This window comes from Nomascus leucogenys, chromosome 19 (genome assembly GCF_006542625.1).
Source record: "Nomascus leucogenys isolate Asia chromosome 19, Asia_NLE_v1, whole genome shotgun sequence".
Classification (NCBI taxonomy): Eukaryota; Metazoa; Chordata; class Mammalia; order Primates; family Hylobatidae; genus Nomascus; species Nomascus leucogenys.
This window is the reverse complement of record NC_044399.1, coordinates 29,993,572-30,007,479: the sequence shown is the minus strand read 5'-3', so window position 1 is coordinate 30,007,479 and position 13,908 is coordinate 29,993,572. Positions and strand designations below refer to the sequence as shown.

At 54.8% G+C, this 13,908-nt stretch overlaps 1 protein-coding gene across 7 annotated transcripts in view; it reads left to right on the top strand.

The window, feature by feature from the left end:
• Nucleotides 1–659: 659 nt before the first annotated feature.
• Nucleotides 660–13,908, top strand: part of CRHR1 (corticotropin releasing hormone receptor 1) — a 52,553-nt gene continuing 39,304 nt past the window's right edge. For 4 of the 7 annotated variants that reach the window (XM_030799602.1, XM_030799601.1, XM_030799605.1 and 1 more), the window contains exon 1: nt 660–999. In XM_030799602.1, coding sequence (XP_030655462.1) covers nt 967–999 — 33 coding nt within the window. In that variant the 5' untranslated portion in view covers nt 660–966. The remainder of the gene's footprint in view (nt 1,000–13,908) is intronic. The other 3 variants (XM_030799603.1, XM_030799606.1, XM_030799609.1) reach the window with 3 other exon arrangements.

The following is a 13,908-nucleotide window of genomic DNA, read 5'->3' as shown; positions in this document are numbered from 1 at the left end:
GCCAGGCACTCAGTTTGTAAGATGAACGAATGAAGGGAGGAACGAACGAATGAATAAGGACTCATCTTGCAGAGCGTTCGCGTCTCAGCGCGCACCAGACACATCGGTGCCAAAGGTGCTGGGGGTCGGGCCCAGCGCCCGGCGCGGCTGGAATGGGGGCGGTGAGGAGCTCCTCCTAGCCAGCCGCAGGGCGGGAACTGCCCAAACGCAGGTCGCAGCCTCACTGGGTTCCGTGGCGGCTCCGCTCAGTAGGGACCGCCCTGTTCCCTAGCCCCCAATAGCCTCGCCCTCATAAATTCACCTGAGCACCCCGGCCCAAGTCCCCCCAGATCCCTTGGACTTCCCAGGCCCCGACATCGGCCAGGCGGGAGGCTGATCCTCTACCGCGGCCCCCTTCCCCCATCCCCGGCTTCTACCCGGGCTGCGGCGGCCGCCACTGCTGCCAGCGCGCCCTGAGGACTGCCGCAAACCCCGGGCGCAGGGAAAGGGGATCCTGGCGGCGGGGCGCAGAGAGCGGGCCAGGGGAAGGGGAGGGAACGGAGGAGGCGAGGAGCTGGGAGGGAGCCGAGGGGCGAGGCGCGGAGGAGGGACCGAAGGGGAGCGGAGGGGAGAGGGAGGGGGAGGAAGGGGAGGGGACGAGCTGGGCGAGGGGGCGGGGAGCCGAGGAGAGGAGCGGCGCGGACCGTGGGGGAGGCGGCGGGGGCGAGGCTGGCAAGAGGCGGCCGCGGGCCGGGCTGCGTCGGGAAACGGCGGCCAGACTTCCCCGGGAAGGGGCGAGCGAGAGCCGGGCCGGGCCGGGCCGGGCCACGGGGCCGGGGAGCGCCGAGCCGGGCACCTCCTCACCGGGCAGCGACCGAGGAGCCCGGCCGCCCACCCCGTGCCGCCCGAGCCTGCAGCCGCCCGCCGGCCCCTCTGGGATGTCCGTAGGACCCGGGCATTCAGGACGGTAGCCGAGCGAGCCCGAGGATGGGACGGCACCCGCAGCTCCGGCTCGTCAAGGTAAGAGCTCGCCGGCCAGCCCTCGAGCGCTGGCGCCCCCGGCCCCTGGCGGACGCGGGACGGGGCTGGGCTGTGGGTGTGATGGGGGCGGGGGCGCTGGGAGAGCGGTGCTCAGGTCCGGGAAGGCTGGGCTCCGGGGCAGCCTAACTCTCTGGCCCTTTGGAGCCAGGGTTGGGTAGGCAGGGGGAGACAGGTGAGAAAAGAAATCGTGGCGAAGCCGCCGGGATGTTGGAGGAGGGGGTCCGCCCACCTGGGTAGCCGGCCGCGCGCCAAGAATCGCTCTAGGCTTTGGGGCAGACGCCTAGGGGAAGGGGAGGTTCCACCTCCCACGCCCTTCCTGCAGACCTCGGCCCCGGGACGGGAGGCTCTGAAGCGGGGTTTCCACCTCGCCCCAGCGCCCCCGCACAGCTCCCCGACTCCGCACACCCCCGCCCGAGTCCTGGGAGCGCGTCCCGCCCCTTCCCCTCCGCGGCGAGCTGCGAGTCCGGGGAGATGAATGCCGCCCGCGCCTCTGAGCCCTTGATCAATATCGCAGTCTCGGGGGAGGAGACGGTGCCTCCGGCGGCAGTTCCTGTTCCCCGACCGCGGCCGGGAGCGCGACGCTCGCTCTTCGAGCCTGGGCACCCGCGATCCCTGCGCTGCGCGGCCGACCCTGCGACGCGGATCAGGCGCTGGAGTTTAGGAAAGTCGCCAGACCGCACGTCCAGCGTCTGCCAGCTGAAGTTCGTGGGCGGCGGGGGCGGCCCGCGGGTTGTGTGAGCCAGGGAAGGGCCGGGAGGCCGGCAGTCCGGCCCGCCGCTCGTTCCAGGCGTCATTTGCAGCCCCGAGCGCTTTCCAAAGCGTTTTGGTCTTGCAGAGTATAGGCGCGCCAGCTGCAGCCGGCGGGAGAGGCGGGTGGGCCTCTGCGCTGCTGCCGGGACACCCCGCGTCGCGGGCATCGCCTCACCCGGGGCTCGGGACTCCGCAGGGTCCGCTCCAGCCACAAACATAGACACCAGCTTGACCCGGCTCAGGGCATTCAGAGCGATTACATTCAAGAGACTTCGGTGGATTTGGGGGAGGGGTGCGGATTGGCGGAATTTCATTTTTCCATCAGTTATTAAACCAACTGTACGTATACCGGCTTACCAAGTGGTTTGAGTTAAACCACCAAGATTTTTAAATGCAGCAGCTGCTGCTTCCTTAGTTGAGACGTTACAAGTTAATGAGATTTTTCTCTAATCCTGCCCCTCCCCAAATATTTATAAATTGATTCTTAAAATGACCGAGGGTTGGTCTTATTGAATCCACTTCCTCTCCCCCATCCGTTACCTGAGGGCTAGGGATGAACTCACAGATTATTTTCTGGGCGTTCGAGGAGACAGACAGGTGAGGAAGGTAGAAGAAAAACATCCAGAGAGGTCGAATAGATGGCACTGAATGGGAATATTTTCCAAAAGGCTCGCGTGTACCGAAGCCTGGTCTAAATGCACAAACCAGTTAGACAAAATTCAGTCTTTTAAATGGATTCAAAGGATTGAACTGCAGGTGTTTTCTTTTCTTTTTTCTTTTCTTTTTTTTTTTTTTTTTTTTTCAGGTTTACACGGAAATAGATCAATGTTCTTTTTCTGGCCTTTCATAGAATTGTGTGCAAATCTCTGTTTAGAATGATCATGTTTTCCTTAAAAAAGTCTTTTTATTTCCGTTGTTCCTACTAGATGGTGGGGTGTTTGCCCTTTATGCCTGGCCTAATAAACTCAGTAGACATTCAATAAATTCCAGATGAATGTGGGCAATGAGTGAATGGCCAGCGAATGCTGGTTTCAAACGTTGGTTACAATTAAATAGTTGCTTTTCTTCTTTTATTTATGTAGCATGTACAATTCACTGGGCATTATTCTACCTGCTTTGCAAATATTAAGTCATTTAGTCCTCCTAACAGCCCTAGGAAGTAGGAATTATTCCTGAGACACAGAGAGGCTAAGTAACTGGTTCAAGGTCACACAGCCAGTGAGTAGTGAAGTCAGAATTCAAACCCAGAGGCTGGGTGCGGTGGCTCACGCTTGTAATCCCAGCACTTTGGGAGGCCGAGGCAGGCGGATCACGAGGTCAGGAGATCGAGACCACGGTGAAACCCCGTCTCTACTAAAACAAACAAACAAAAAAAAAATTAGCCGGGCGTGGTGGCGGGCGCCTGTAGTCCCAGCTACTCGGAGAGGCTGAGGCAGGAGAATGGCGTGAACCCGGGAGGCGGAGCTTGCAGTGATCCCAGATCACGCCACTGCACTCCAGCCTGGGCGACAGAGCGAGACTCTGTCTCAAAAGAAAAAAAAAAAAGAATTCAAACCCAGACACTCTGATAAAAGTCTTTGTTTTGTTTGCTTTTACCAGAAAATATCCTTTTTTTTTTTTTTTTTCGAGACAGGGTCCCACTCTGTCACCCAGGTTGGAGTGCAATGGCGTGATCATGGCTCACTGAAGCCTCAACCTCCCTAGGCTCTGCAGCCTCTAGAATAGCTGGGACCACAGGCATGCACCACCACACCCAGCTAATCTTTGTATTTTTTGTGGAGATGGGGTTTCCCCGTATTGTCCTGGCTGGTCTCGAACTCCTGGGCTCAAGCCATCAGCCAGCCTCGGCCTCCCAAAGTGCTAGGATTACAGGCATGAGCCACCATGCCCGGCCATTACCAGAAAATATTCTAAGCCACTTAAATCTCACTCTAGAGCTCAGCCAGATGGGAGCTCAGGTAGTTTTGTCAGCATGAGAGTACAAATCTAGGGGATTTAGGGTTAATCCCAAATCCAGCTCCGTCCCCAACAAGTCAGCTAGTGTTGGGAAAGGGTCCACTCTGGGGCCTATATGGTGGGCCTCACACTATACCGGTTACAGAGTCCTGGGGGAAAATGTGTGTGAATGGGGAGAAACAGGGTGTGTGAAAGTGTGTGTGTGAGTGGGGAGAGACGATGTGTGTACAAGTGGCCATGAGTCAGGAGAAGACAGACAAGACATTGTCTCTATCCCCAGGGAGGGGCAGGGGCCTGAGCACTTGGAGTCAACCACACACCCACTGCAGCTCCTCTTAGGGAGATGGAGTGTGGCTGTAAACATGGGTCCTAGTGTCTGTGAGGGGTGCAGAAGGCAAGGCCTCTGGATGGGTTCTAACAGGAGAGTGAGCTCCCAGGAGGGAGCTGGTTTTATTGCTATTGTTATTCTTATATAAGCCAATTTAGCAGCAATAGGCAAAGTTTGAAAACCAGAATGGAAAATGATTGCAACCTCACTCTTTTAATCTGGCTGCTGTATAATTCATTTAAAAAATAACCCCCACGGGTCCCCTTCTCAAGCACCTGTCTGGGCACAGCTGTGGCCGTTGGGCAGCTCTCTCCCCAGTGTCACAGCCCAAGTCTGTTTCACGTTATTCCCGAGCCTCTGCAGGAGACTGTCAATGTCTGCATGTTGCCTGTGAGTGAATGGACTTTGCCATCCCTATATCGGTGCATATCTGGGCCATTTCCAAGTTGTTTCTTTGATTAAACGATATGGAGCCAGGTTTTCGAGGGGAGCGTTGGCAGGAGGCACGAGGAACGCGAAACAGTGAGCCCAGGGTGGGCCAGTGGGCTGCTGTGGCGTGTGGGACTGCTGGCCTGGCCACAGACTGGGGGCAAAGACAGGGAAGGGCCAAAAGCCAGGCCAAGCCCCTTGGATTTGAAATGACCAACCATAGAGAGAAGTGTGCAGATTATGGAAAAGTTGAACACTCACCCAGAGCCAGTAAGGACGAGCTCAAGTGGAAAATCCATTTCTCACCCTCTCTAACATTTGGCTCCTCAAGAGCATCAACCTCCAGCCGAGTTCAGCCACACATAAGGAGTTTGGGGGTCAAAGGTGCCACCACCCCAAGTGCCCGTGTGGCCTAGAAGGAAGCAGTTAGGTGCCGGGCTGATAATTTTGGCAGCTATTGAAGAGGAAAGACCATCAGCCTGGGAGTCAGTGAATCTGACTCTGATCCCAGCTCTGCCTCCAATCAGCTGTGTGATGACAGGTAGGCCACCTTCCCTCTCTGAGCCACAGTTTATCTGTCTGTAAACAGGGATATTGGACTGGATTCTCTGTTTTCTCTCATGTCTCTGTGAAAGGTCTGTGTTTTCAAATACTCCTTAGGGACATGACCTCACATAGAAAGAGGGGGGTGCCACCGATTGGATTCCCAGCACTCCCCCTTCCCAGCTCTGCTCAAGCTGAGGGACCTTGGAACATGGTACTTGGACCTAAGTACTCTCTCTGGGCTTCAGTGTCCCCAGCTATAAAATGGGGGAAATGCCTAACTCAGGAGGTTGAGGTAAGGACAAAAGGAATTAATACATGGAAAGTGCCTGGAACAGTGCCTGGCACAGTCTGCTTTCAGAAAAAGCTGCAAGGTGGCTACTCTCAGCAGAAATGAGTTAATGCAGGAACAGCAACTAGCAGCTCTTGGACATGCAATATATTATACATTTTTTGCATCTTTTACCCTTCACGGCACTGAGCCTCACAATCCGTTGCACATAGTAGGTGTTTAACAAATGTTTGTCGACTTCATGGATGGGTTTATTGTTGCTTCTTCCGTTTGGTTTTGTACAATTGGAAAGAACCTGTTTCTGTTCCCACCGGATGCAGATGTCATGTCAAAACAAGGCTGAGAGATGCTCAGACCACCCTAGCAGAAAGCCATCTCTGATGCAGGAAGGACTAGAACCCCCCCTTAAGCCCACTGTGGCTATTAAAAAAGAGAAAACAACAGACAGCCAGTGCAGCACCCCAGTGATCTGGAGAATCCCTTGAGGGTAGAGCCTCAGCCGGTGAAACTTCAGTGCTTTTGCTGTGTCTGGAGGAGGGCAGGTCACTAACAGTGATCTGGGCCGTTTCTTCCTCAGTGAAAAGAGGGAATAGGGTGATCTCTCCCAGCCCGGATTCTACCCTAACCGCTCACGGTATCAACCAAAGAAGGGTGAGCCCAGTTTGAAGGTAAGGCCAGGTTGAGATTTCAGCTGCAGTTTTAATAGTCAAATAATGAATTTGTTAGCTACAAATGATTCTTGCCTACCTAAATTCAGGGAGGTCCCTGTCAACAGAGTCCCTAGGAATTTTTTTTTTTTTTTTTGAGACAGGGTCTCACTCTGTTGCCCAGGCTGGAGTGCTGTGGTGTGAACACAGCTCACTGCAGCGTCAACCTTGTGGGCTCAAGTGATCCTCCCACCTCAGCCTCCCTAGTAGCTGGGACTATAGGCATGCATCACCACACCTAGCTAATTTTAAAATTGTTTGTAGAGACAGGGTCTTGCCATATTGCCCAGGCTGGATCTTGGAACACTCACCGCGTCAACCTTGGGCTCATGATCCTCCCCCAGCCTCCCGATAGCTGACTTAGGCTGCATCACCACCTAGCTATTTTAAATTTTTTAGAAGGTCTTCCGTATTGCCCAGGCTGGTCTCGAACTCCCGGGCTCAAGGGATCCTCTCACCTCAGCCTCCCAAAGTGTAGGGTTACAGGCGTGAGCCACCGTGCCCAGCCTTCATCCTTTTAAAATGCTTGTCTTTGGACTTGTTGCTCTATAGCCAACTATACCCCACCCAATGTGGCAGTCAACATCTTCTTGTATGGGTGGGAACAGCAGATGAAGCAAATGTGGGCTTAATCCTTACTCTGCCCTGAAGCTGTGGGCAAGTCACCTCAATTTCTTCATCTGTCTAAAGCGGGGGAAATAATACCTACTTTATGGGATAATCATAATGACCATGAGATGCCAGGTGTGAAATTACGCACAGTTGCACAGTGTCTGGCACACAGTAAGTGCATAATAAATATTAGCTATAGTAGTCACTTAATAAATCTTACCAACTTCCTCAGTCTAAGAAAGGCCATCAAAAGGAGGAGTGGTGAGGGGATGGGGGTAGAGGAAGGGTATTTGGTGTATAGAATCTCTTCCTGCCGCAGAGCACTTTTCACAGTCCCTGGGGAAAAGGGATCAGCCACCAGCCATCAGCTGAGCTTGAAGGTCATGGACAGACCTGAACATCTGTGATACGGAAAAACCTGACAGTAAAAGTAGATATGTAGGGAGGATAATACAAAATGATTCACTCACTGATGCAAACAATCATTTTGAAAATAACTAGCTGGATTCTATTAGACAACAGATTCTTAATCACTTGTTTTCTGAGTACATGATATCCACTTCAACAAAATTGAATGGATGGCAGGAAGGGAGGGAGGCGGACTTCATGAAACAGGCATGTCAGAATCTGGCTCTGGAAGATGGGTCCCCTTCACGTAGAACTGCGGATTCAAATGCTTCAGCCAAACATGTTCTTTGGCAACTGTCCACCCAGCAGCCATAAAACTGTTTCTGGGACAAACGAAGATGTTTGTGGCTGTTCTTTCTGCCCTATAAGCACAGGCAATTTGTCCATCTCACCCGCCTGGCACTGCTGGGCCCAGAGAGCAGCCTGAGCGAGGTGCTTTGAGATGGGATTTGTGGGGTGTGCACCTGCCCCCCTCCGCATGTCAGCTGGTTTCCAAGCCCCAGCCAGTCTGGTTGGGAGCCAGTGCGCCTAGGTCAGAGCCCGGAAAAACTGGCTAGACTGGTCCAGTCACTTTGTGGCTGCAGAACCAGGGGGGCGGGGCTTGTTCTAGACTGACCGCTATACTTTAGAGTCTACCCACTGGAGTTTTAAGAGGTAGTGGGGGCTATCAGGAGGCACAGTGAGAACCTCAGTTGAACCTTTGAGTGCTGGGATGTCAGGGGCTTTAGGAGAATTGGGACAATATATTGGTCATCATCCCCGGTCAGTACCAAAGCCCACAGAGCTGAAAGGCACCTGCCCGGGGTGAAAGGCTAGGACAAGTGATTGGTGCAGCATTGCCATTTCCAGTGGGGAGTGCCCTCCCTCTGTGATCCCTCCATCTCTCCCTCCCTGTTTTCCCAGCCTCTTTGGCAAGGTGTGTGAAGGGCTCATTTCTAGAAAGTCCTTCCTAGCTCAACAGAGGCCAGAGGTACCAGGCTGGGTGGGGAGCCTGTGCACAGAGACAGGGAAAAGGAGTGTGGCCGGGGGAAAAGGGGCTGGGCGGGGAGCCTGTGCACAGAGACAGGGAAAAGGAGTGTGGCCCGGGGACAAGGGGCTGGGCTGGGTGGGCTGGAAAAACAAACCGGGTCCAGGAGGGGTTTCACCCTGGGGGAAGGGCTTCAGGAGAGGCTAGCGCCATCTGAGGCACAGTCGTTACAGGTCCAGGCCCCCTGCACTGGGGACCCGACTGCACTCAGAGCACGGGCCTGGCAGGGTGCCCAAGGGCTCACTCAGGGTGGATGATTTCATTCTTATAGAAGATGCAGAGAGACAGACAGACAGTGAGAGAAGCAAAAGGGGAGGGAGAAGGAAAAGACCTGCCTGGCTGCCTTGGTCATTCTTGCTTTTAACTTTCTCCCTAGCGTCCAAGAGAGCCTATGCCCGGGTTCTGAGGCCAGTGGTGGCATCTCCTGGAAACTTTCTCTCTGTTTCTGTCAAGAATTCCTCCACCCATCCCCATCCTGGTGCCTGGGTGCCCGAAGCCATCCTCAGCTGTCAGGAGAGCCTTGAGCACAGGGATGCCCCAAAGGAGCTCCCGTCACGATCCCACTCCCTTCCACCACCCCCAGGGCTGCTCTTCCTCCCCAGAAGCAGGGTGCAGAAGGGACAGGCTCTGTTGCCTCTGTGGGCCTATGTGTTTCTCATTGGGCATTTTTTTTCTCTCTCTCTTTCTCTTTCTCTCTCTCTCTCTCTCACACACACACACACACACAGACACACACACACACGCTGGGACCCTGGCGAGTGAGCTACTTCGCAGTGTTCATAACACCCGCACCTGCCACCCCCCTCAGAAGCCACTGTATGGTCACCACCTCTCCTCTCCTCTAAGCACAGCCAGACCTGCACGGCAGGTGTGCGATGCCACCTCAAGGCCAGGGTTGGAGGCTGACTTCCAGAGGAGCAGCTGGGCACCCGGGGACCACGGGCTTAGCTGGGTGAGTGACTAGCAGGTTAGACAGCCTCACTGGCATCCTTTGGCTGCTGGTGCCTGGCTGGGAGCCGGAGAGGCTCAGCCACTCCTTCATCTTCCCAGACAGGTAGGGCAAGGCTGGTCCTTGGAGGGAGGCTGGTCCTTGCGTCCTGGGCTTGGTCTTGGTCTGAGCCACGCCCTTCCCCTTCCTCTTTGTGCCAGCTCTGCTCCTGTCCCTTGCCTACGCCACCCAGGTTCTTTTAAGCAGGTATACTGTTTACTGGCCAGGTGCGCCATTTACTGAGCTGCTCTTGCACTAAGGCCCACACAAGTGACCCTACTGAGTCCTCCCATCCCCTTCTAGAGGGGAAAGAACCTGACGCTCCCCTAATCTCTTGCTCCTCACCCCTGGCCCTCTGCCTGAGTCGCACTGTTCTCCTTCCTCCCCTGCCACCCCCCACCCAGCAGAATATACATATCTGACACTTCTCTTACAGGAGCTTCTGCCCCCAAGTCTCTCTGTGCCAATCTTCATCTGTCATGTCCACCAAAGTCTTCCTGAACTCTCCCCACCTCCTCCTCCAGGGAGCCCTCCAGTCTAAATCTGTCTCTCACTGGTTGTTCCTTTGTTCTCACCTCATCCCATCCCCTGGTGTGAGCCTCTAGCTCATCGTGGATCCTGGGCTGTCCTGCAACATGGGGTCTTACAGCTCTTTGATGTGTCCCCCCACAGGGGGCTCAAAACACCTACTAACCAGATTCCACATGGACCCCTAGTGACCCACATCTAACCTGAGCCCTTGTTCCCACCGTAGATTATGAGCTCTGCCCAGACTAGAAAAATTCCCTTACAAAACAAAACAAAACAAAACAAAAAAACAACAAAACCTCTGTGTGCCCAGAACTTAGTCCAGAACTGTGCACACAGTAGGTGCACAATAGATGCTGAACAAAATGGAGGGTCTCTCCCTGCTCCCACTCCCCGATGAACGTCTGTCTGAGTGTGGAAGTGCTATGGCGACAGAAGACACAAGTGACAAGCCAGACACATAGGTCCCTCTCTGCCTCCGCGTGTGGATTTGTGACTCAATGGTTTATCAAGGGCTACGCGGCAGCGTGGCTTAGGAACATTAAAAGATTCCAGCACTGCCCTGTGTTCCGCCTCCGGTCCCCATAGCACTGGGGGCGTTGCCCACGTGCACGCAAGGGCAGCATTTTGCTTCATGAGCATTTCTGGATAGGGATGGTGGGAGATGTTGCTAGAGGGAGTTGTGGCGCTGGGGTGGGGACTGGGGAGGCGGCCTTGGTGGCATCCTGGGGTTCCCTCCCTGGTGCTGTCCTGGTTCTCCTGGTCATGAGGCAGGAATAGCCAGGCAAGGCAGGGATGCCAAGAGCACTGGCATTCCTGGTACCTTCGTGAGATCCCGTCCGTTGGCATTCCACCCCTCCAGCTCCCAGTGAGTCGATGTGGGGAAGCAGCCTGGGGCGTCTTTTCTCTTCTGATGGCTGGGGCCTCATGGCCTGACTGTGGAAGCTGCTGCAAGGCTGTGAAATGCAGTAGGGGCCTAGGAGTGGTGGGGCTCACATGCACCCTGGAGGAAGGACCACTGTCCCTAAAACTGACAGGGCAGGAGGCCTGGGGTTGGAGCTGACTCTGCCACTTCCTGGATGGGTGACCTTGGGCAAATCACACGACCTCTCTGGACCTTCGTGTCCTCTTTACTGGACCGACCACAATGCAGAACGAAAGAGGAAAGGCCTGTGCTGCTGCAAGGGGCCTGCTCCCACCAAAGGTCAGTGAGACCTGCTGTTTTCATGGGTGGGAGTCCCACCCCAGGACTCCCCTCAAAACTAAGCCCAACTGTCACTCAAGACCCGCCTCCTCCATCAGGCCTTCCCTGGTGAGCCAGGCGTCACACTCTGTCCTCCAGCTAAAGCAGGCTCTCAAACCAGCTGTGGGGAAGGACCACATGGATTTTTCCAATCCGTGGCCAACTGGCATGTGGTCCTGCTGTGTAGCCTGCACCACGTGATTCACCTGGCAAGTCTGACAGCATCTGAATTGGTCTAGACCCTGTTTGATGAGATGAGTCTTGACTACATGCTCAGATGTCACCGCAGGGATGGATTCATATGAAATGCTTACTCTCCAGTTTTGTACTTCTCAAGTTGTAGACCAGGAACCAATTGTTGGTAGGTTGGCAAACTTGACTAGTTGGACCGGTCCTCACCACCCTTTGAATAGCGAGGGCCTAAATCCCTCCTTTGGGGCCAGAATTCACTGCCTGGCCCAGATCTCTGGTTCACCCTTCACACAGCCTGGCCCTCCTGCCATGCTTCTTGCACTTGTGCGTCTCCATTGCATTGATGTGAGTGATGTAGTGGCTCCTTCTGGCAGCCAAGGCTGGGCGACGGAAGAAGGAAGAACCCTTGTCCAGGAGGAGGAAACTCTTTGGTTTACTCAGACCCCTTACCCAGTGGCGGGTTCTGAGCAGGCCCCTTCCCCCTCCTTGTCACACTCATCAATCTGCACTTGGTGACAAGGTGAGCTGAGGACCCATGATCAGTGGTCGCAGCCCCTAGTGGGGCAAGGGTAGCCTTGCTCTGTGTGGGTTCCCCAAAGCTCACAGGACTTAGCCCCACGCTGTTCTACCCCTGGTCCCTGCACTCATCCAAGGTAAAGGAACCCCACTTCTCCAGGGCCCAGGACCTGGCTCTACCTCCTGCCTCTGAGGTGCCGGCCCTGGGGAGGCTCTGGTGGAGCCTCGGCGGGGTGAGCTCAGCTCGCTGACTCTGGGAAGAGGCTGCTGTTCGAGCTCTTTCTGGGCTGCCTCATTCCTCAACTTCGGCTGCATCAGCAGGCAGACCTTCCTTTATCTCCCGTGCACTCCCTGCAGGAGAAGATCTGGAGGAGCTGACCCAGCAGGGCCAGGACAGAGTGAGTGCGGGGAGGGAGTTCCCATCTGCCCATCTGGCCAGGAAAGGTCACTTTCACCAGTCCGCTGCCTTCAGACTGAGGCCAGGAGATGGGAGACTGACTGATCCAAAGTCGCACAGGGCATTCACCAAGAAGAGTGCAACCCAGGTCCTCTTCCTGCCTTGAAGGTGCCTCCCTCTTGTAATCCCACACTCTTCCCAAGGTCCCCTCTACAGCCACCTTCCTCCCCTGCCCTGCCCCCATAATGGGCAGGCAGGCAAGTGCCTTCAAAGCTGGGATGGAGCATTGCAACCCTCCAACCCAGGGCTTCCCAACCTCAGCACTATTGACATTTGGGGCTGGATAATCCTTCACTGTGGGGGCTGGCCTGTGCATTTTAGGATGCTTATCAGCATTCCTGGCCTTTACCCATTAAATGCCAGTCGCACGTCCCCCTTCCTGATTATAGCAACCAAGAATATCTTCAGACATCACCAAACGTCCCCCGGGAGGCAAAATGGCCTCCAGGTGAGAATCTCTGAGCTGGCTGAGTTATCCTCACTTCTGTTGATGCTTCAGAATCACTGGAACGCATTTAAAAAACATAAGGGTTCCTGAGCTCCCCACAGGCCTGTTGAACCCCAATTTTGGGGGTGAGGTGTGAGAAATGGGATTTTCTGTCTCCCAGGTCAGGTGTCAAGCACTGTCTGGAAATTCTGATTTTGTCTAAGTCACTGCCTTTACAAGCAAAGAATCAGAGGACAGGGCCGTTGCCTGTTTTATGTCTGGTTAGTCCTAATTTCTGCCCTAAATATCCCTGTTCAGTGGGGTTTGGTGGTCCAGCAGCCCTCTTTAAACTGACCTTTGGCCTTAGAAGGCAGTCGCTTCTCCAGGAAAAACAGCCCCAAAGCCTTTAGCATTTTTCAATAAAATAGAACCTAATTTCCAGCCACCGGTTTCACTCTTCCCTCCTGGCCCTCTTTAAATCCCTTTTAAAACACGGCTCCATAAAGGACATCTTTTCTCTGCCGACACCGAAATCCCCCTCACTTTACACTTGTCAGAGAGCGGCTGAGCCGAGAGCACAGCTGATAGTGTCACCTGCGTAGCTGGTGTCTCTGCGGCTGTCCCCACACCTCGGCTGTGCCTCCCACCCACTCAGGGACGGTTTCCCAGTGTCTGGGAGCCACTCACAGCTAACAGCTCCCGGGGGCAGGCACTGGATCAGAACCCTGGGCTGGGCTCCCCTCTTCTGTGAGAGCCAAACTGAGCCCTTCCTGAGTCCCATCCATTGGCAGGGTCCTACTGGTGTCCGCCCCCTCGTCCCCACTGCCAGCTCTGGGGGAGCTGGGCTGCAGCCAGGAACCAGAGTTTGAAAGGCAAAGGAAACCTGTACCCATGTGTCTTTTGGAGGATCCAGGCTTGTGACGAGGAAGAGGAGGGAAGGGAAGGCAGGCAGGGCAGGCAGGGAAACAAGCTGTGCTGCCTAGGGGCAGGAGCATGGCTCCAATCCCAGTCCTTCCAGTTACTGCAGTCAAAACCCTGGGTAAGTTACCGTCTCCGGGTGCACCAGTCTCTCGTTTGAACAGTGGGGAGATAGTAAAGGCTCTGACTTGCAGGGGTCGAGAAGGATTAAATGAAGAAATTCACAGGGCCTGGCACTGTGCAAGCCTTCAGTAAAAGCTGAAGAAAGAAAGAAGGAAGAAGAAAGAAAGGAAAGAAGGGAGGGAGGAAAATGGAAGCCAGAGAAGACTGAGAAATGTAGGGTGGTTAAGATGCGGAGGAGAGAGGCAGGAGGCCGAGAAGGCATGGGCTACGAAAACATATCCGTGAGTGAATTTGAGAGCAAATCATACCAAGACGGGGAGCCAGTGAATGCATGAGAGGCAGAAATGGAGGGAAGACAAGGAGGATGGGAGCTATGCTCCGGGCACCCCTTGCCCCCATGCTTAGCAAATCCCTATCATTGACCTGGATGTACACTCCACTCCT